This window comes from Pseudogymnoascus destructans (genome assembly GCF_001641265.1).
Source record: "Pseudogymnoascus destructans isolate 20631-21 unplaced genomic scaffold scaffold_5, whole genome shotgun sequence".
Lineage (NCBI taxonomy): Eukaryota > Fungi > Ascomycota > Leotiomycetes > Thelebolales > Thelebolaceae > Pseudogymnoascus > Pseudogymnoascus destructans.
The window spans coordinates 1469734-1488169 of record NW_020167524.1 but is presented as its reverse complement, the minus strand read 5'-3'; the positions used below and the strand labels follow the sequence as shown (position 1 = coordinate 1488169).

General features: G+C 48.2%; 6 protein-coding genes and 1 non-coding gene across 7 annotated transcripts; 3 read left to right on the top strand and 4 right to left on the bottom strand.

The window, feature by feature from the left end:
- Nucleotides 1-3576: 3576 nt before the first annotated feature.
- Nucleotides 3577-6387, bottom strand: VC83_02687 (uncharacterized protein). The gene is made up of 4 exons (XM_024466343.1): nt 6118-6387; nt 5110-5991; nt 4837-5059; nt 3577-4785 (listed from the first exon to the last, which is right to left on the bottom strand). Exons 1-4 carry the CDS (start codon nt 6336-6338, stop codon nt 3787-3789), a joined length of 2325 nt encoding a protein of 774 aa, XP_024326457.1. The 5' UTR covers nt 6339-6387; the 3' UTR covers nt 3577-3786.
- A 189-nt stretch (nt 6388-6576) lies between these two features.
- On the bottom strand, nt 6577-8223 carry VC83_02686 (uncharacterized protein). Its single transcript, XM_024466342.1, has 2 exons — nt 7569-8223; nt 6577-7512 (listed from the first exon to the last, which is right to left on the bottom strand). Exons 1-2 carry the CDS (start codon nt 7953-7955, stop codon nt 6772-6774), a joined length of 1128 nt encoding a protein of 375 aa, XP_024326458.1. The 5' UTR covers nt 7956-8223; the 3' UTR covers nt 6577-6771.
- Nucleotides 8224-8949: 726 nt separating this feature from the next.
- Nucleotides 8950-10504, bottom strand: VC83_02685 (uncharacterized protein). Its single transcript, XM_024466341.1, has 3 exons — nt 9985-10504; nt 9421-9934; nt 8950-9370 (listed from the first exon to the last, which is right to left on the bottom strand). The coding sequence occupies exons 1-3, from the start codon at nt 10420-10422 to the stop codon at nt 9021-9023; spliced, it is 1302 nt and encodes a 433-aa protein (XP_024326455.1). The 5' UTR covers nt 10423-10504; the 3' UTR covers nt 8950-9020.
- Nucleotides 10505-11027: 523 nt separating this feature from the next.
- On the top strand, nt 11028-12480 carry VC83_02684 (uncharacterized protein; the record flags this gene model as incomplete). The annotated part of the gene is made up of 2 exons (XM_024466340.1): nt 11028-11542; nt 11871-12480. The coding sequence occupies 2 exons, from the start codon at nt 11028-11030 to the stop codon at nt 12478-12480; spliced, it is 1125 nt and encodes a 374-aa protein (XP_024326456.1).
- A 1457-nt stretch (nt 12481-13937) lies between these two features.
- VC83_02683 lies at nt 13938-14010 on the top strand (the record flags this gene model as incomplete). Its single annotated transcript has 1 exon — nt 13938-14010. It is a non-coding gene; the product is annotated as a tRNA-Trp (tRNA).
- Nucleotides 14011-15168: 1158 nt separating this feature from the next.
- Nucleotides 15169-16377, bottom strand: VC83_02682 (uncharacterized protein; the record flags this gene model as incomplete). Its single annotated transcript, XM_024466339.1, has 1 exon — nt 15169-16377. One exon carries the CDS (start codon nt 16375-16377, stop codon nt 15169-15171), a length of 1209 nt encoding a protein of 402 aa, XP_024326461.1.
- A 1497-nt stretch (nt 16378-17874) lies between these two features.
- On the top strand, nt 17875-18192 carry VC83_02681 (uncharacterized protein; the record flags this gene model as incomplete). The annotated part of the gene is made up of 1 exon (XM_024466338.1): nt 17875-18192. One exon carries the CDS (start codon nt 17875-17877, stop codon nt 18190-18192), a length of 318 nt encoding a protein of 105 aa, XP_024326459.1.
- Between the last annotated feature and the right edge of the window lie 244 nt (nt 18193-18436).

Below are 18436 nucleotides of genomic sequence, written 5' to 3'. Positions count from 1 at the left end.
GCCTTTAAGGAGGGTATAAAGTATATCTACTCTAGAAACACATTAATACGAAGTTGGACTTGAAGAAATTAGGACCATTTAAAATATAGAACAAAATCAGCTTAGTTAATTACAGACTGAAACTACCTAAGAACTCTAGACTACACCTAGTTTTTCATGTGTCATTGTTAGAACTAGCAAGAGGAAACATCCTGATTATGACTAATACAGAACTCTAACTAGAGAATGAGATTGTTGAATACGAAGTTAAAGTGATCCTGGACAGAAGGTTAGTAGGACGTAAAGAATAGTTTTTGATAAAATGGAAAGGTTACGAACCTACAGACAATTCATAGGAAACAGTAGGAAACCCTACACTATAAACAGAAGGTAGGCTATAGGTATGCAATCTACTAGAACTAGTGCCAAATTGCTATAGGGCATAGGGCTGTTAACCCCCTCTCCTATGTCTTTGATGCTAAGGTTATTAGGGCCTAGAGAGGCCTATAACACACCCTATGCCTCCTACTAGGTATTAGACAACAGCGCCTCTAGCTATGCATTAACAGCACTATAGTGATTTGGTGCCTACTAGGCGATGCCTCCTACTCATCCTAATGGGCATTCCTAGCTTGCTAGGAAGCAATGCAAGTCTTTAACATTAGAATCCGCTAGTCTCTTAGACATACTAGCATAGAGGGTAATGAAGCAGCAGACAAGCTAGCTGACCTTAGGGCTATATCACTAGCACTAGATACCTCAACTCTAGCCTTACAACCTACTGTTAGCAGAATCCACTTAGGACAGAAGCATAGCAGTCCTAGCAGGCATGTCAACAGTGTAGTGCAAAACTCGCACTGCACTGATAGTCCAGTGCAGATCTCACACTGCACTATCAGTGTCGCACTGATAGTGTAAACAGTGCAGTCAGTGTAGTATTTCAGCCTCATTATGAGACTTGAAAGTGTGGTAACTTGGGGAAAATCACAATAGAATTACACCATGTCCAACTCTAGCTGTTCTATGCTACAATCAATTCTCAGATCCAATTTTCTGAAGCGTCCAGGACTTGATACACTCGAGCGCTTGTACTGTGTCTGGCAATAGCTGTGCTCGGTCCTCATTGATTGTATTTGAGGCTCTTGAAAACAGCCTCTCAGGCTCATCACTCATTGCTGGTATTTACAAAACATTGATTGCCCAACGAGACAAATTGGGATATGACTCTTGTTGTGAGGCCTCTTTCCACCAATCGATTGGCCGCTGTTTACTCTTCTGGCTAAGCTGAGGAGTCAAGCAATACATCTCATACTCGTCACATTCTTTATCCTGAGGGTTGTTCTGCTGCTGGAATTTTGAGACCTCTGACTGGCCATCTTCATAGATGAGGCTCTAAAAGATCCTCAAAAATGTTTGAACTACTGTAATAAGTCTTCCAGAAGGCCAACATGTCCTTTTTAGCTTGATTAATCCAATCAGGCCTGTCATACTGACATTCGTTGCACTCAGTTTGCTATCAAACTCAAGAGCAAACTTGGAAATCTCCTCCTCAAACCTACAAGTCACTATACATATTTTGGCTTGTCACACCAACAACAAGAGCAATACTACTCAACGATTGCTACAACCCTCTATGATTCATTACACATCATTGCTCCTTAGTTACTGGGCCGATATGACCACATAGCATATCTCTACAACCCTCTATGATTCATTACATGACATCACTCCTTAGTTACTGGGCTAATACTACACATGACATATCTCTATCAACTAGAGGCCTAGGAACATGAATGATAGCTCCAAAAGCTTCTACAACCCTCTATGATTCATTACACGTCATCGCTCCTTAGTTACCCACAAGATTGGTTAAGTTATGACATAATTTATCTATAGGTACTCTGACCTTGGACCTCCTTTTCACTTCCTATAGGCTAGGAACCCAAGAGATGGTTCTATGGGATTCTCTTACGTCGACTACAGTTACCAAGTCTGGTAAGTCATGGAAAGTCTTGGAAAATGAGAGGACTACACTCCTTTAGCATAAATAGGATTGCCCTTTCCTTAAGAAAGGGCAAGCAGACAATACAGTAAATCGACTATCACATACTTCCACGTCTTTTCCAAGCTTCCAAGCATTCATCTTGTTACTCCTTGTTTCTGAAAAGTCAGTGAGGTGTTAACCTCTGACTTACCCCTGAGTTCCCAGACTCAACATTTGTTGCAACTTGTCTGAACCACTTCACTACATCACACACCTGATTGCTGCATTGTGGAATAGTCTAAGCTACAACCCTTTGGCTCTGTTTCCTAAGACAGTGTGTTGTCTTAGTAAATTCATCCCTTCCTTGGGTGGCTAGATTCTCACATCTGGTGCACCCACCATTACAAGGCCATTGCTTTGTAAAGTACACCCATTTGATCTGAGGATTAAGAACAATTAAAGCAATATAAGTCTCACTTGCCTCTGTCATATTGTAGTACTTGTTGACCTTATTCCATGCATCATTAGACATAGATTTAATTGCAACTGAATATTTGATTTCCATTTTTGACTCTGTAATGTCTTCGAAAAGCTTAAGCAAAAAATCCATGGTCATAATAACCTTGCCAAGAGAGCCAAACGAGCCTTCTACATCAAGTGTAGTTTGTTCTATCTTCAGAATCCCAAATACTTCTTCAAGATGAGACCACTCATCAGTAGTCAAAGTATCATCCCAAAGCTCGTCCTTGTGCTCTGAGCAAAACATCCAAATTGCAGGCTGAACACCAGGCCATAGAGTGCAGCCAATCATATGAGACCATGAGTTCCAATGAGTTGAATTGTCCCGTTCAAGCCTTTTGCCTTGGCTATACTCTCTAAATTCAGCAATTTGCTGTGGCGACTGTTGTACAAAAACAACAATGTTGTAAAGCTTCCAAGAGCCCCATTTGTGCGCCAATTGGCTAGTTCAAGCGGTGTTGGATTAGGTGAGACGGCGTGCTTAGTATCACTAAAAAGGAAGGCTTGAACTGTGAGATTGATGATGTGACCTATACAACGAAGTCTATGGTGCTTGCTATCGTAATCAATTTGGTACTCGTTCTTGAGATCTAGATATGTAAATAGATTTGATTTAATTGGTCTAATAATCTTAAATGAACGTACTTTGTGACAAATGCTTCATAAGGGTATCATTATTTGAAGTGTTATCAAGCATTATATAGCCAAGTGTAACGCTGACTTCTAAACGATAGAAGACACAGAGGTTTCTTGCGTAAGGTTGACTTTGACAGAGGAGGCAGGGGATTAAACACAAAAGGCTTTCCAAGTAACACGTTACAGTATTGTAAAGAATACTATATTGAGTTGAGCACGAAGCTCCTATCTAAGGAAATACTATCTACTTATATAGTGGTGTCGTGCCAAAGGGATATCCATGGATAACATGGATAACATAATATCACCTAGTTTGGGGCCTTAGATTCTGTAGTAGGTGGTGATAATCAAAGACCACCCGAGGTCAGAATGAAGAAAGGGGAGCCTTGATTTTAGACGTAGGACGCAAACTAAAAAGTCATCCACAAGGTTGCAGCCGTGACTCGCTAAATTCTGTTGCCTTTATTGTATAAATACCATTACTATTACCCAGCACAGTTTTTATAAAACGCTCAAACACCTACACAAATAAATATTCATAAATGTGGTATCATAAATTATTTACCCTATGTACTGGTGACGCCCAACCGCCTTCCGAGCTGGTATAAGCTATGTAATGAAAATTTTCCATGTTGCCCTTCCACCCTATTCAAATCCGCCAGTGATAATTAAAACAGATCTCTGAGCTGTCTGTAGAGCTCATCCTCGCCCCCAAAAGCGTTTGCTCCCCCCGCCATCCCAACCATATTCTCTCCACTGCTAACCCCTCCATCATCCATCTGACCAGACCCAGTATACCCACCATGAAGACCCGTCCCCGCCCCCAGCGCTGCTTCAAAAAGATTCGTCATCTCATGACTCATTTGAAACCCATTGATAGGACTATTCCCAACCGCAGACACCGAGTGTCCGTTTCCTCCATTACTTTGGCTCATAAACCCATGCATACCAGAGATCTCATGGCCAGCCAATCCGGCCATAGCTAGCGCGGCGCTAGAATGGGGATCGTCTAGCGACCCTCCTCTGGCGACAGGTGCGTGTTCCTGCTCCAGTCCTAGTTTTGGGCCTACTTCTTTGAGACCCTTGATGGTGCGCCAGAGGCGCTTGGATACGTATGATTTTGAGCTGAAGCCGCGGACGAGCTCGAGTGCCATGTAGAATTCCTCCTTGCAGACGGCGCTGAACTGCACAGGGGCATGACAAGAGGCGAGGAAGATGACGGCTAGTGCGGAGATGAGGAAGTAGTTGAAGCACTGTTGCTGTGCGCGGTAGATATCCGTCGTTTGGTTTAGGTGGGTAAGGGCGCGAATGCTATCTTTCGCCAGTTCAACAACCGTCTGCGCATACGACAGGTTCTCCATTATCGAGTTTGCCGAGTGCAGGACGGGGCGGTAGATCAGGATGCGCATCTGGTTGCAACGTACGTATAGGAGGACCTGCAGGCGATGCATTGCTCGACTTACAGATTGCGGTGAACTGTTTGTGGGGAGTTGCAGCTCGGGGGGGATGGCCTTCTGCCACTGTAAAATCTGGTAATCGAGGTAGCCGATGTCTTCCTTCTTGATTTCTGTCGGGGCAAGGGTGTTGAAACCTGCCACGGACCGCCAGACACGGGACCCAATACGGGAATATGAGATCATGACACTGAGATAAGGGATCTTGACTTCCTGTGACGTTGTTAGGATCATGGCACAGTGGGGGAGAGGACAGAAACTCACGGGCCCAGGTATGCTTGGGTCAATATCCGCATCTTGCATAGCGAATGGCATGCCTGTACCAAAACTCCATCGCCGATCGAGGCAGTAGATTGACCAGAACAGCCGGACGGCATTTGCACGGCCTTCTTCATCTGGGAAATTCTTGAACAAAGAGTCTCGACGATGCAGCCCAAGCTCAACACACATTCTGGAGGCTTGTCCAATTACACGCCAGGCAAGAGCCCTGGTAATCAATTAGTAATGTGGACACGAGAAGCGACGGGACTAACATACTCTTCATCACAGTGGAAGTGATAAGTTGCCACAAGCACTACCAAGGGTATATCCTTAATTGAAACCCCCTCAGCATGCAGAATATTATCTGAAGCATGTTTTGTGTTCTCATATATCCGATTGGCAAGCTCGCTCTGGCCTGAGCATTCAACGGCAGACGCTATACCCAGTACCATCTTCAAAATATTCAAATCTTGCTCTGCAACAGGGCTCGGCGACTCGGTATTGGGGTTCTGCCCATTCTTCGGAGAGCCCTCTTCCATGAACCGATACTGGGTATTAGCAACTTGCGCAACCCAATTCATGTCCAGGAATGGATACATGATGCATATCTCATCTTCGTACACCACGCATAGCCGTAGTGCCTCCTCTTTTGTTATCAACCACAACGGATCTTTAAACGGATGCGATGGCAAAACGGCCTGTGCCATTGGCGGAGACCCTGCAGGTGTATCGTCCTGCATCCCATTCCCATCTTCTCCGCCTTCTAGACCCGGGTATCCCATATTTTGTAGAGTGTTCTTTGCGACATCAAAACTGAATGCCGAGCTTGTCGGTCCTTGGAATCGGGGATGTTTAGGAGGAGGGCGATACGTCAAGGCCGGGCTCGTACTCCGGATGCTCCTCTGGCTCATCGACCCAGTCATCGACCCTTTATTGGGGCCGATACCACCACTGCGCAACGCATTGAGGTTCGCGTATAGGTTATCGATCTGTTGCTGCAGACTCGAGAGATGCGCATTCATCTGTTTGAACTCCTCCGAGTCCTTGAACCCATTCGCGCAGCAGTTAGGCGCATACTGGCATTCGAGGTTGAGGTTCCCACACCGTTGGCAAGGTGAGTTTCCATTGCATTTGATTTTCCGTCGCTTGCATTCGTTGCTGTCAGATCTGTCAGTCGGGAGTTCCGCATTCCGCCCATGCATTCCACAGCATTTCGAATTGCAAGGTAATCAAAAATAGATACAGTGGACCATGGAATAGGCGCGCAATAAGGTGTGGTCTTACCATGCGATTGAAATATAGCGATTCCGTTTTGCTCTAGGTTGCCCACCATTCTGGGGCCCCAGGTCGTCGCTTTTCCGCTTTCCTTGGTCCCGCGCTAGGCTTTCCGCACTGTCAGAGCCCCGTCGATCTGCCATGGCGTAACTGGCGACGAGTGGGAGCGGGAGGGGAGAGTCGACTAGGCTCGACAGGTCGCTGACTTGGGTCTCGAGGATATTTTGCATGCTCACAGTCGCATTATGGGTAATTGAGGCGTCGATAGACAAATGGTGTTGTTTGGGGACGGGAACCCGAGCGGGGACCTTTGGCCCGAAGAAAGGCGGAGGAGTGTTGGGATCTACGCCTGGGGGTGTGACTAAAATACTGGGGTAGCTTGGCGCAAAAGAAATTATAGGCCCATTATAAAAACCACATTAACAACCAGTTCAAAATTCTCGACCTCGGATTAATACAAAGACTAAATGTATGAATAGTTGCGTATGGAGTATGCGAAGACAACATAAAGACCTCAGATTAAGATATTTTTTGCTTATTCAACCCATAATAGTAACGGTCTATATACATTTAACTGCACACCCCAGGTATAAGTTCTGGAACGTTGCCACCGAACGCACAATCTAAAAAAACTCTCCCAACTCCTTTACCATGCCCCAATCATCAGGTAGACAAGTGTCTCGTCTTATCTTCACTCTCCTGAATCCACTGCCTGAGTGATTCTGAGTTCCTAGCACGGAAACCGCACTTAAATGGCTTTGGTTCAGTTGTCAAAGACGTCGGAATAGCGTTGCATCCCAACGCATCCAAAATAGGAAGATCCTCTGGCTTCTGAGCCGGATCGATATGGAAAGCCGTTATCATGCGGATAAACGCGACATATAATTCGCGGTTGGCAAGGTGCGAGCCAGCGCACATACGAGAACCAGCACCGTAGGCAAAATGTGGAGTTCCACCGGAACCCTCGAGATTGTCAAGATAGCGCTCAACGGAGAATCCCTGTGGGCTCTTGAAATGGGTCGCATCATAGTCTGCAGCCCATGCGTTCATATAGAAGGTTGTTCCGGCAGGGATCACTGTGTTTTCGTACTTGATATCCTTTATGCTCGTTCGTGGCAGACAGATGGGAATTACGATGAAGAAGCGAAGCACCTCACGAACGAAGGCGGTGACATAAGATACTTTCTCCTCCAAAATACACTTCTCCCAGGCATCTCCATCGGGATATACTTTCATAATTTCGTCGTATGCGCGTTTTTGGATTTCCTGGCCGTGAGGAGACGAGAGATATGCGATTCCCATAATCAAGTTCCCTGGCACGGTATCGAGACCTGCAGAGACCATGGTAAGGCAGATCGACCTGATCTCGTTTGTGCTGAGCTTCGCTTCTGGGTCTTTGAGAATCTACCAGGGTAATGTTAGTGACCTTCCGAATGCGTGGTTGGCGTTTCTAAACTTACGTTGCCAGTGATGCAAGGCTTATCAACTCCTCTTTCGATCTCGCCCTTGAGCCTAGCTAGTAAAAAGCTCAAGTACTTGTCCCTGCGCTCTCTGTACTCTTTTGGGCCCTTGCTGCTACTCGGCCATAACCTCATAAGCGGAATATAGTCCTGCCAGTTGTTGCTAGTACTTCTGAAGTTGCTCACGACTCTCTCAACGTGACAGATCTCTTGCAGCAGCTCATTGTCAATTTTCCCGTCAATTCTCGAGCCATAGTTGAGTGTCAAACTTGTGTTCAGAGCAAATCTCTGGAAGTATGCAATAGGATCAATGTCGACTGTGCCGTTCTTGGAATCATGAAAGATCTCTTTGATGGAAACGTTGCATTCAAGGTCAAGAATTGGCATGTAGGATTGAACAGCTGGGCGGTTTAGAGCAGTGGCAGCAGCCTTGCGACGGTTTTTGCATGACTCGTCCCACGGGGATGTCCCAACAGTGAAACCTTGCGAGGAGGAGACGACCGTGTGAAACGTGTGGAGGGTAGGGCGGGAGATGAGGGCCGACTGGTTCGTGATCCATAGGTGGCGGACGGAATCGAAGGTATTGGCAAATACAATTCTCTAAAGCAGGTCAGATACCAACACTCGAATGGAGAGTTCGACGGGGAGCACTGAACGTACTCTATTGCCTAGGCGGACTTGGAACACCGGACCATATGTCTTCGAGTAATTGTATGCCGCTGTAGCATGATCGCTGCTGAATTTAAGGAGAGAGCCAAACAGAGGAAGTCCAGGAACCTCGGGTAGATTCTTAATTTTGGGCGTGTCGGTCTGGTTCAAGTATTTAACAAATAAATATATCACGGCGGCAATCGCAATGCCGACAACTTGGTAACCCATTTTGGATGAGGTCTTCGCAGGCGGTAGATACAAAAAAAGATGCAAGTATAAGCTCCAGAGCTGCTGTCGCCTTCTTATATAACAATACGAGGGGTAAATGGCCGTATATATTTATGCCTTGAATTGGTTAGATTTACTGATGCTAAATTGGCTTCTGGAGACGTAGGCGGGGATATTCCGCGGGCGCTCCTATGGCCCAGTGTATTGTTTCAAACTCACTAATCCTCGTTCTCTTGAAGATTCAAAGGACATGAATCTCGGATTACCGAGAGACTCCCGGCATTTATATGCCACGTTGGAGTCGACGCTTCAATGTGCATTTAGGACCAGGTTCCGCGTTTGTTTGGATGACGGCGGTGGGCACGGAATACGTGCGCTGCATTCCCAAGAAGTGCGGGGTACAAATCTTCAGCGGAGTACCGTATTTACGAACGTGTGGGGAGAATGTGGGGGCCTCAGTTTCGGAGTTCATCACAGCAGACAAGTCCACGAAAAACAATTGAGGCATTAGCAATGGAATTATTTAAGTTTTAGCCCTGAACTATACGAGGTACGAGATATCTATTTGCTGACTTATTGTTGGAGAGGTGGGGCAGGCAGGATGGTGCCCACGCATTCTCCAAATCCTACAAGTTGGCCATTCTCAACCCCGCACGCCCCACGAATAGTAACAGTATCACCATCGACGAGAAATTTGCGAACTTCTCCGTTGGAAAGCTTGACCTCCTCTTTGCCAGCACGGTTGATCTCGAGCAAAGACCCCAAAGTATCGCGCTCAGTACCAGAAATGGTACCAGACCCAAGGAGATCACCAGTGTTCATTGGGCAGCCACCGACAGTGTGGTGGGCAAGCATTTGTGGGAATGACCAGAGGAGGTTTGCTGCCGTAGTCTTGGAGATCGTTGTGTTTGTTCCGTCCGATGCTTGAAGATGTTAGCCATGGCCATAAGTGTAGAAACAGGGCTATTCTTACTGGTTAGGTCAACCTCAAGTTTAATATCGTACGCACGATCCGCTCGTGGGTCTTTCAGATATGCGGTCAACTCAGTAGAGTTCTCCAGAGCCTTTGTTCTGAAAGGCTCCAGGGCATCCATAAGGACGACCCAAGGAGAGATCGATGTGCCGAAGTTCTTGGCATTGAATGGGCCCAGTGGGACATACTCCCACGTTTGAATATCCCTTGCAGACCAATCGTTCATAAGGACAAGACCGAAGAGGTTATCCTCAGCTGTGCCAACTGGTATCGGCTCGCCCTGTTTATTTGGCGTGCACACAAACGCAGCAAGCTCGAGCTCAATATCTAGCCTCTTGCATGCGGTATAGCTTGGTTCGTCAGGCTTGGAAGGATCAAGGATAACTTGGCCGTTAGGTCTGCGAATTGGCGTTCCGGAGACCACGACAGACGATGCACGCCCATGGTATCCGACAGGGAGATGAGTATAATTCTTTTGGAGGGCGTTGGCTGGACCGCGGAACATAGTTCCAACCTGAAATTTAGTTAGACAGCTGTAAACCTGTGTATTTAAAAATTTCTTACGTTGAATGCATGATTAATGCCGGCAAAAAAGTCGGTATAGTCGCCAATTTGCATTGGCAAGTGAAGCTTGGCTTTGCTCCTAGGAACTAAAGCCTCCTTCTTGAGCTCCTCGTTGTCTTTGAGAACCTTTGATAAAGCGCTACCTTCCGAAAACACGTCCTGGAGGTATTCACGAACTTGCTTGTGCACTGGGCGACCAAGCGCTGCGAATGAGTTCAAGGTCGGTTCTCCAAACACGGACAGCTTGTCCTGGATGGAAGGAAGCCCAGAGAATCCGCCGTTCTTTGCGAAACACTGCAGATCCAGCGCATAATCACCAATGGCAACAGCTGACCTCTTCTGTTCTTGTCCCTCTGTGCTAATAATCCCGAAAGGGATATTTGCTATGGAGAAGTGAGAATCCGTCGGGAGCTCCAGCCAGCTCTTTGATGCAACCATTTTGAAGATGTTTTTGAGCCCTTTAGTTGCCACGATTGTTTATACACACGGAGAAGGTAATGGACGAGAGAATAGATGGAATTTGTTTGGAGAAATCACAAAGAGGGGATATGCAGGGAGAGCTTACATTTGTTCAATATATCGGGCGGGTATAGAAGGGACAGCAGATAATGCGGCATAACCCCGCTCGGAATTCCTCCGCGGTAATAGCGTAATAGCACCCAACTGCCCGCATACGTCACTTCCGTGCGGTACAGTCCCCTGGATCCTGATTGGTCAATATGCTCAGCTTCAAAAAAACCTTAATCGTCGCGTCTTATTTTTGAAGAACGATTACAATAACGAACCCGATATCCGGAGATTGAAACCCCAATTATGAAAACAGATGGCTCTATTTTCGCGTGAGGTTTGAAACAGCTTGGTGGCGATTGTCAGACTGCCTCAAAAGCAACTCACCGGCAGGACACGGTGCAATTGGAGAAAATTGTTTGCTCTGAAACGTGCATTTCAAAGACCTGGCGGAGTAGAAAAGACCGCACTGGCCCACTTGGGCAGCGTTCTAAAGCACCTCCAAATATCCTGGAGCGAATGAGCTCAACGGAACAATGCACTACATTCGTTTCCTGAAGCCTCCACAAATAACTCGGGATGCCAAAGTACCTGACCACCACATACTTTATGCCAAGATCACCGTCGTCAACGACCTGGGAGAAAGCTTCTTATGGTGTGATATACCCATCGAGGCTACCATTCGGGACAGCAATGGCGTGACTGTCGCCACACAAAGCCTTGTGTGGAAGTGCGAGAAGAGGCAGCTCGAAGTAAGGTTGGCCATGAGCGAAAAGAAGGCAAGAAAGGAAAAATATCAGCCACCTTATCAACTCAGCGTGTGGCCTTCCACAGGAGACTTTACGCCTTATAATTTGGCAGAGGTGCTCAGCATAAACAGGGGGCAAACTAATCGACCGGCGGATGGTGCCGTTTTACGCGGGTTGAGCGCAATCTTCAAGGCCACGGCGGAATCCATTCGTCCTGTGATTTACAGACACTTCAAATTGAATGGTGGGGTCACTATGAGTATTGACGAGGATACAGGGGAAAGTATTGCGAGGCATATATGGTACGTTTCTTTTTGCTTCCTTCTATTATGTCATCCGCGATATACGGAGAGCCACGAGGGTTGTCAGGGAACTGCCATATCAAAGCTACTCAAAATGGCGCTGCCATTAATACGCACCGAAGCTGTTATAATCCTCTTTTTATTTCTCATATGAACATTCCTTTAGGTTTTTGGGGGTCCCGCCTCGACACTCTATCTCCATCCTGCATATTACGTTCTTATTGATTTTTTTTAATTCAGCCCCTAGTGCTGTGCCTTTCACTTCTAGCATCCTTTTTCACTTGGCTAGCTATAATGAGTTATATATGTATTTTCTAACACTATATAGGGACGCTGGTGTCATCCTCTCAGCCCTCCTCGAGGAGCTAAGCCAGGCTTCCAACAGCCCCCCAGCAGGCCTCCGATTACTGGGCGACCTGATCAAAACCGTGCCATCACCATCTGTCCTTGAATTGGGTACTGGTTGCGGAATTGTCGCTATCACATTCGCACTCTCTGTCCCAGCTTCTCGCGTCATCGCCACCGACCTCGAGGAAGCTGCTGAAGTCGCATCTGATAATCTCGAGCAAGCCACCAACGCGTCTTACCTGAACCTCGATTGGTCAGAGCCACTACCACTGAGAGTTGCGCATGAGAACTTTGACTTGATCTTGGTGGCAGATTGCACCTACAACCCAGATGTGGTCCCCTATCTCGTCTTAACAATAGCCAAATTGATCGAGAAATCCCCATCGGTGTTAATATGTCTGGCCATGAAAGTGCGCCACGCCAGCGAGGCAGTATTCTTTGACCTCATGAAGGAGCACAGGATTGTGCAGGTTGGTAAACACAGTGAGAGGGTGGGGAACTTGGGCGACGAAGACGAATCCGTCGATATTTATTTGTTTAAGGGTGCAGAGGCGGCCAAGGTCTTAGAACGCGCGTCTGGTTTGGCTTAAAGGAAGACGTCATTTGTTTTGATGTTGTTGGTCTGGCTTTCGCGGAGCTGAGACATACGCGTGTGCTAAGACGGATGGATACCCTTCTATTGATTGATAGACTTGGATCAGATGATGATGCATGATACCTAAGAAATTAAACTTTGATATTGGTCTTGCTTCAGTCCGCTTCTGGTCATTGAAATCAATAATACATTGTGTATCAGAAAACAGTGGCCATATGCGGCAAACTGAAAGATGGTAACTACACTGGCATTTAGGACGCGTGATTGTAGACGTAACGTTTCTACCTTCAGAGGTTCTATTTGGAGCAGGTGCTACTACAGTGACAAACTACAGTATATGTATCATGCAATTATCGAGGCTTTTCCGAGAATCCGAAGGATGAGCTGAATATCTACTCTATCGAAGTTTGCAAAGGCAACACTCTCGGCGTAATATACTTACAGAGGGGTGGTGAGATGTGCAAGCCTCGGTGCCTTCACGTCCACCGTCGTCCAAGTCTCTCTTCGATATTCCAAGTACCAGTACCTCAGCATCTCCGATCCGCATCCCCGTCCCTGGCGCGTCGTATCCCAGAAAAGGCATCAACTGCGCGTGTACCCCCCCATCTTCAATTCTGGCTGAACACAGGCGCTTACTACACTGCAGTATTACTGGCACATCACCGCCGAGTCGGCCAATCGCACGTCCGGCTTATCCCAGCCATCCGTTTTGTTTCTCCTCTGTAAAACAATCCGGATCACACCGAGCAATGCGGTGTTTCTTGACCCCGCCGCACGGCCAGATGCGCGTCCATGATTGCGGGGTACGCTGCATCGTCAACGAGCGCGACGCGGTGTTGGAAGCGACGCGCACACTTTGGCCTGCCCAACAACCGCAGCCCCCAAACACAAGTACGAGCTGACGATACTCCAGCCCTCCAGCCCTGGGAGAATAGAAGAGAATAGATGAAGCTGACAACATGTAACCCGAAACCTTGCCCCCAACAGGCAATCAATTGCGCCATCCGTTGGTAGCACAGCCCCGTTGAAGACACGGCAACACAACTTCGCCGAACCTCGCCATCTGCCCACGCATCCAACCAACCACAACAATCCCCCCCCCAGCAGGCAGGTCAGCCACGAAATGCACGGCAGTATTAGTAACAGCCCAGAGTCATAAGCCGCAGGGGCAATAGTCCCGGGCTCGATCTGCGGGGAAGGAGGAGGTGTTCGCAGGAGCGCTTCGACGGGGTGTGATGATTGTGATGATCGGCGCGGTTTACCCCTCGGGGAGGCCGTGGGGTGGCTCCTGCTTCGATGCGCACTGTGCCTGCGCTTTGTCTAGCAAATTAGAGCGGTGGGTGTCCTTGTTGGTGGGTGATGTACAAAGAGTACTCCATCATTGATGCTTAGAAGGATAAGGTGAGTGTCAAGAGGTATGAGATGGCATAGGTCTTCGCAGATAACAATCCAGGACCGCTGGCGCAACGGTAGCGCGTTCGCCTCCAGAGCGAAAGGTTATCCGTTCAAATCGGGTGTGGTTCAAAACCTCATCATCAAATCTCTCTATGATCAAAAACCTGGTGTATTCTTTTCTTTTGCCTTCTTTCTTTTGCCTTCTTTATTTTGCGACGATAGCCGTTTGTCGACGTGGCACCTTCCCTCGGTTTAATGGATCGGATCGGATGGGCACTGGTGGCCTGGTGTGTCCAACTTTCCTTTTTCGATTAATACAGCAGCACTTGGTAGGGCCAGGTTTTGGGTGTGATGGGACGGCCACAGGTGACCCCGCCATCCCCGCCATCGCCTTTCCAACCCCGCATCTCATGGCTTTGCAACGACCAAGGTGGAAGTAGCATTTTGCATTAATGTAGTTGGTTCACTACGAATGGGACTGGGAATGGTTTTTTGCTCGAGAAGTCTTGAATACTCTCGATTCGAGATACGATTGATAAAATAATAAGGGGTATATCCACCGCCAAATAGGCCTCCGACCAGCGCGTCCCGAGTGAAAATACGATTACAATGGCAGATCCATGCCATAATGCACCATCCATCCATCCCAAGAATCCAATTGTTGCCTCCTGTGCCTTTCCGTTCCAAATGCCAAATCTCCGACAAAACAAAATCCCAAGTCTTAAAACCAAATTCGCTGAGTTTCGCCTTCCTGACGAAAGCCCCGCGCATTACGAAGGTGAAAAGCGTACCATAAACGCTGCGCCTTCCAGTACTCGATAAACTTTTCCGATCCTCCCCCCCGTCCCGTCCCGTACCGTTCCCGTTCCATTCTAATTTCTCCTCCCTTTTCTCTTCTCTTTCTTCTTAGTTTCTTGATTTTGTGTCCTGGTATCAATCCGTCGTCCGAATTCCCTTGAAAAGCCCGTGCGTGTCTAGATCATATGCCGTGGTATCAAACCGGAAAAACATGCATAAGAGAAACGCCAATGCCAGGGTTGCCCCATTACTTTACTTGGATGACTGATAGCTGGAAAATATTTTGGGAGACCACAATGAAGTGATCTCGGGTATAGGGGTATAATGCGTTGTTGGCTATAACCGGCCCGCTGTAGCGCGTGCGATGTAGCTGTTGTACCATCGTTGTAATAACGAAAGGTATGTAAATGAGGTATGATTGTAGTGAGGTGAGGTGATGTGCCGTGTATGTTGACGTATGTGGTGGGCCTAAAAAGGCGTGGTGATGAACCTAAGCAGTAGGGTAAAGCAAAATGTCCTCGCAGTTGGCGTCGAAGCGGAGATTCCATAGTCTGATGCTGGCCATGAACTTCTCGGTGTGATCAAGCTGACGATCACGACCAAAGATGGAGTCGACGAACTCAATGCCGGAGTTCTTGCCAAGGAGCGGTGGCTCCTTGCTCCCGAGCCTCTTGCCTACCTTAAGCATGGGTCCCTCGCATGCCTTAAGGAGCTTCTTGAGTTTATCCATGAGGCGTTCTCCGGACTCGATGAAGTCGTTTATCATGAGACGGTTGTCCTCTGATCTGATCCGGGGCATGCACTCTTCGGAACGCTTGACCTTCCCAGCCAGCTGGATAAGGAGAAGCCATAATTCACCAGCCACATCGGAGATGGGCGTTGCGGGTCCATGACGGTATACAGTCCAGTCGTATATCCATTTTCCTAGGGAGTTCGAGTCGAAGACGCTGCCAAGGAGCATAATAGGTTCCTCAGTGGGGTCCCAGTTCTTCAGAGAATATCCGGCAGGGATGCGATGCGCCCTCGCATCTGCCTCCGTGGCCTTGGGAATGGGTGGGGGCTGCTTTTTGGATGAGCTCGAAGGGCGGTTTGCCGTCGATGGTCGTTGTGGTGTAGATGCTGATGCTCGGCGAGATCGTCGAGGCGTGGTTTCAGTGTGTCGTGGAGTCGGCTCCGCAATGATGACAGGAGTACCGTCTCTGTCATAAGTGAAGCCCTGCGCATAGTAGTGATTAGTTTCACGACTACGACGATAATAGGCTTGCTTCGTGCGTCGACCACCGGGAATGACGTAGATATCACCGTCGATGTTAATCAACTCGTCTTCGTCGGAATCCCCATAAGAGGCTCGATACGACTGAGTGAACCGCGGGTTTGGAAACGACCAAGTCTGGCTCTGACCATGCTTGTTGTGGGTATGATGATGCGTCTTCCGCGTCTTGTCACTCACATATTCGGCTTCACCAAAGGGCGACGCAACACCGGTCCTGGTAGAATAGCGTCCAGAACTTGAGTATCTTGGTGATGGGTATGACGCGCCCGGGGAGCTGTGGCCGTGACCGTAGTCGTGACTGGCGTGTCGAGTGTGCGAATAGTGACGCGGTGAAGGAGCGGCCTGTTGATAAAAGCCGCCGTGTCGTCCTAGGGGAGAGGGAGTCCCTTCCGGGTATCCGTGGTATGGTGGCGAAGCGTATGCCATCTTATGTTTAATCCATTCAATATACTGCAGACCCCGACCGAAAAACCGTGAAAGAAAAAAAGAAAACGAGAGAGCCCCCTATCAGGCGCTCTATCCAGAATCGGAAATATATGGGTTTGTTGTGTTATAATCCGTCACCGAGGTATCTTGTCGGGTAGAGGGATGGAGAGAGACAGTTCGCTGACTTGGAACATAGCAGAGGTCGTGATATCGCGATACTTGGGCTTTTCGGGAATCTGCTGGGACGTTGGACCGGAGTTGATCCAACTATTTCGTCGATTTAGTTTCGTGGTGTTGAAGTTAACGATGACTATACGTAGTCGATTACAGATTTTGTTTGCTGGTGGCAAAAGAAGTCAAAATGGGAGAGGTTGGGTGGGTGTGGTCGATTTAAGTAAGTAGGTAAGCGACGCACATTCTTGTGTGTGGGTGGTGGTGGATGGGGGGGTGGATGGGGTGTTGGATGGGGGGGGTTGGTGGTGGATGGGGGGGGTTGGTGGTGGATGGGGTGGATGGGGTGGATGGGGTGGATGGGGTGGATGGGGTGGATGGGGTGGATGGGGTGGATGGGGGGGTGGATGGGGGGTGGATGGGGGGGTGGATGGGGGGGTGGATGGGGTGTTGGATGGGGGGTTGGTGGTGGATGGGCTGGATGGGGTGGTGGATGGGGGGGTTGTGGTGGATGGGGTGGTGGTGGATGGTGGGCAAGAGTGGCAAGTGTGGATTTTGGACTGGGGGGCCTGAAAAGGGGGGAGTGCCAATTTACGGCGGAGTACACCACACCACGGTTATAACCACACCATGGTTATATGGCTCGCGGATTTCCCACAACTTATTCATGACTCCGCCAGGACTATACCTTGCTCCACACGGTTAGTTGCTGCATAGTACTCCGTAACTCTACTGTAATACAACTTCCTGGCATCAAAAAGAGAGGGGCTGACGGGGTAGAGTACAGGATGAATGGATGATTTCCAAATAAACCTACTCGAAGCAAGTCTAGCCGTTGAACTCGCACATATACGCCCTCATTCCAAGGAGGATTCGACCATCCAGGCCATGCATTACTTTGGCAATAAGAGTTGGGGGCGACCCCCTACAGTTCGATAGTAGGTGTACATTTGGTACGATCAACAAAATGCCTCAACTGCGTCTGTGACCCGGGCGGGCCCTCAGACCGAGTCAGATAAACTCGTCACTCTTATATTATGTATCCCGCGACACAAAACCACTAATTTCATCCAGGTCGTTCACGAAGCTGTCAAGTCAACGCGTTGCGGCTATTCATTCTGCTACAACTCCTTTTCAAGTCACCGGCAGCCAGATCCAAAACCTTGTTTTGAAAATAGACGCGGAGCGATTCTCCCAAGTTGCTGGATCCAGCCCAAGCCAATCCGCTCGTAGCCTAGAGGCTGACGGTGACTTGGTGACTCCTGACTGATCCAGTAGTCTTGTTTTTGTCGGCTGAACGTGGCTGAAGAACTAAAAACCCGAGATATGTTGGGCATTATGAGCCATAGAATGAATGGCGCAGCATTCGGACAACTGTCATGGGCTGGCTACTTCGGTCATATTCAGCTCCGTTGGCATCTTGCACCTCGCTGTCGCACTCTGATGAGGGTTCTTGATTATGGGTTGGGCATATTTTATCCTTCCTCTTTATCCAAGCTAAGCCACACTGCGCCCAGCGATCTTACCACCCCTTGCACGCACAAATACACGTCGTTGAAATTTTCAAAACCCTACCCTCATCGATTTCAGGCGAAACCTCTCACCGTTCTTTTGGATGGCTTCATTGTTACCCAGTCAGGTTGAGACACAGTCACCGCCTCGATCGGCTTACAAGCGTCATCGTTTTCCTTTCATCTGAGTGGATGATACAGCACACTACGCAGAAGGTGCTAGGCACAAATTGTCATCAAATTCAGCTGGCTAATACTTTACCGCAACATTCTATTACGGGCCACTGGGATAGTTACGTAGCCATCATGTAGAAGAGCCCCAAGAAACCTTGGGGCGCTTCCGACTCACCCAGGTCTTCCTGCGCAGCCCCGCTATG

Coding starts and splice junctions, on each gene's coding strand:
- VC83_02687 (XM_024466343.1), bottom strand. CDS start 6,338: ATGCAAAATATCCTCGAGACCCAAGTCAGCGACCTGTCGAGCCTAGTC. Junction 5,992..6,117: donor CGCTATATTTCAATCGCATG/GTAAGACCACAC, acceptor CAGATCTGACAG/CAACGAATGCAAGCGACGGA. Junction 5,060..5,109: donor CACTTCCACTGTGATGAAGA/GTATGTTAGTCC, acceptor ATTGATTACCAG/GGCTCTTGCCTGGCGTGTAA.
- VC83_02685 (XM_024466341.1), bottom strand. CDS start 10,422: ATGGTTGCATCAAAGAGCTGGCTGGAGCTCCCGACGGATTCTCACTTC. Junction 9,935..9,984: donor GCATTAATCATGCATTCAAC/GTAAGAAATTTT, acceptor ACTAAATTTCAG/GTTGGAACTATGTTCCGCGG. Junction 9,371..9,420: donor ACTTGAGGTTGACCTAACCA/GTAAGAATAGCC, acceptor AACATCTTCAAG/CATCGGACGGAACAAACACA.
- VC83_02686 (XM_024466342.1), bottom strand. CDS start 7,955: ATGCCAATTCTTGACCTTGAATGCAACGTTTCCATCAAAGAGATCTTT. Junction 7,513..7,568: donor AGCCTTGCATCACTGGCAAC/GTAAGTTTAGAA, acceptor TTACCCTGGTAG/ATTCTCAAAGACCCAGAAGC.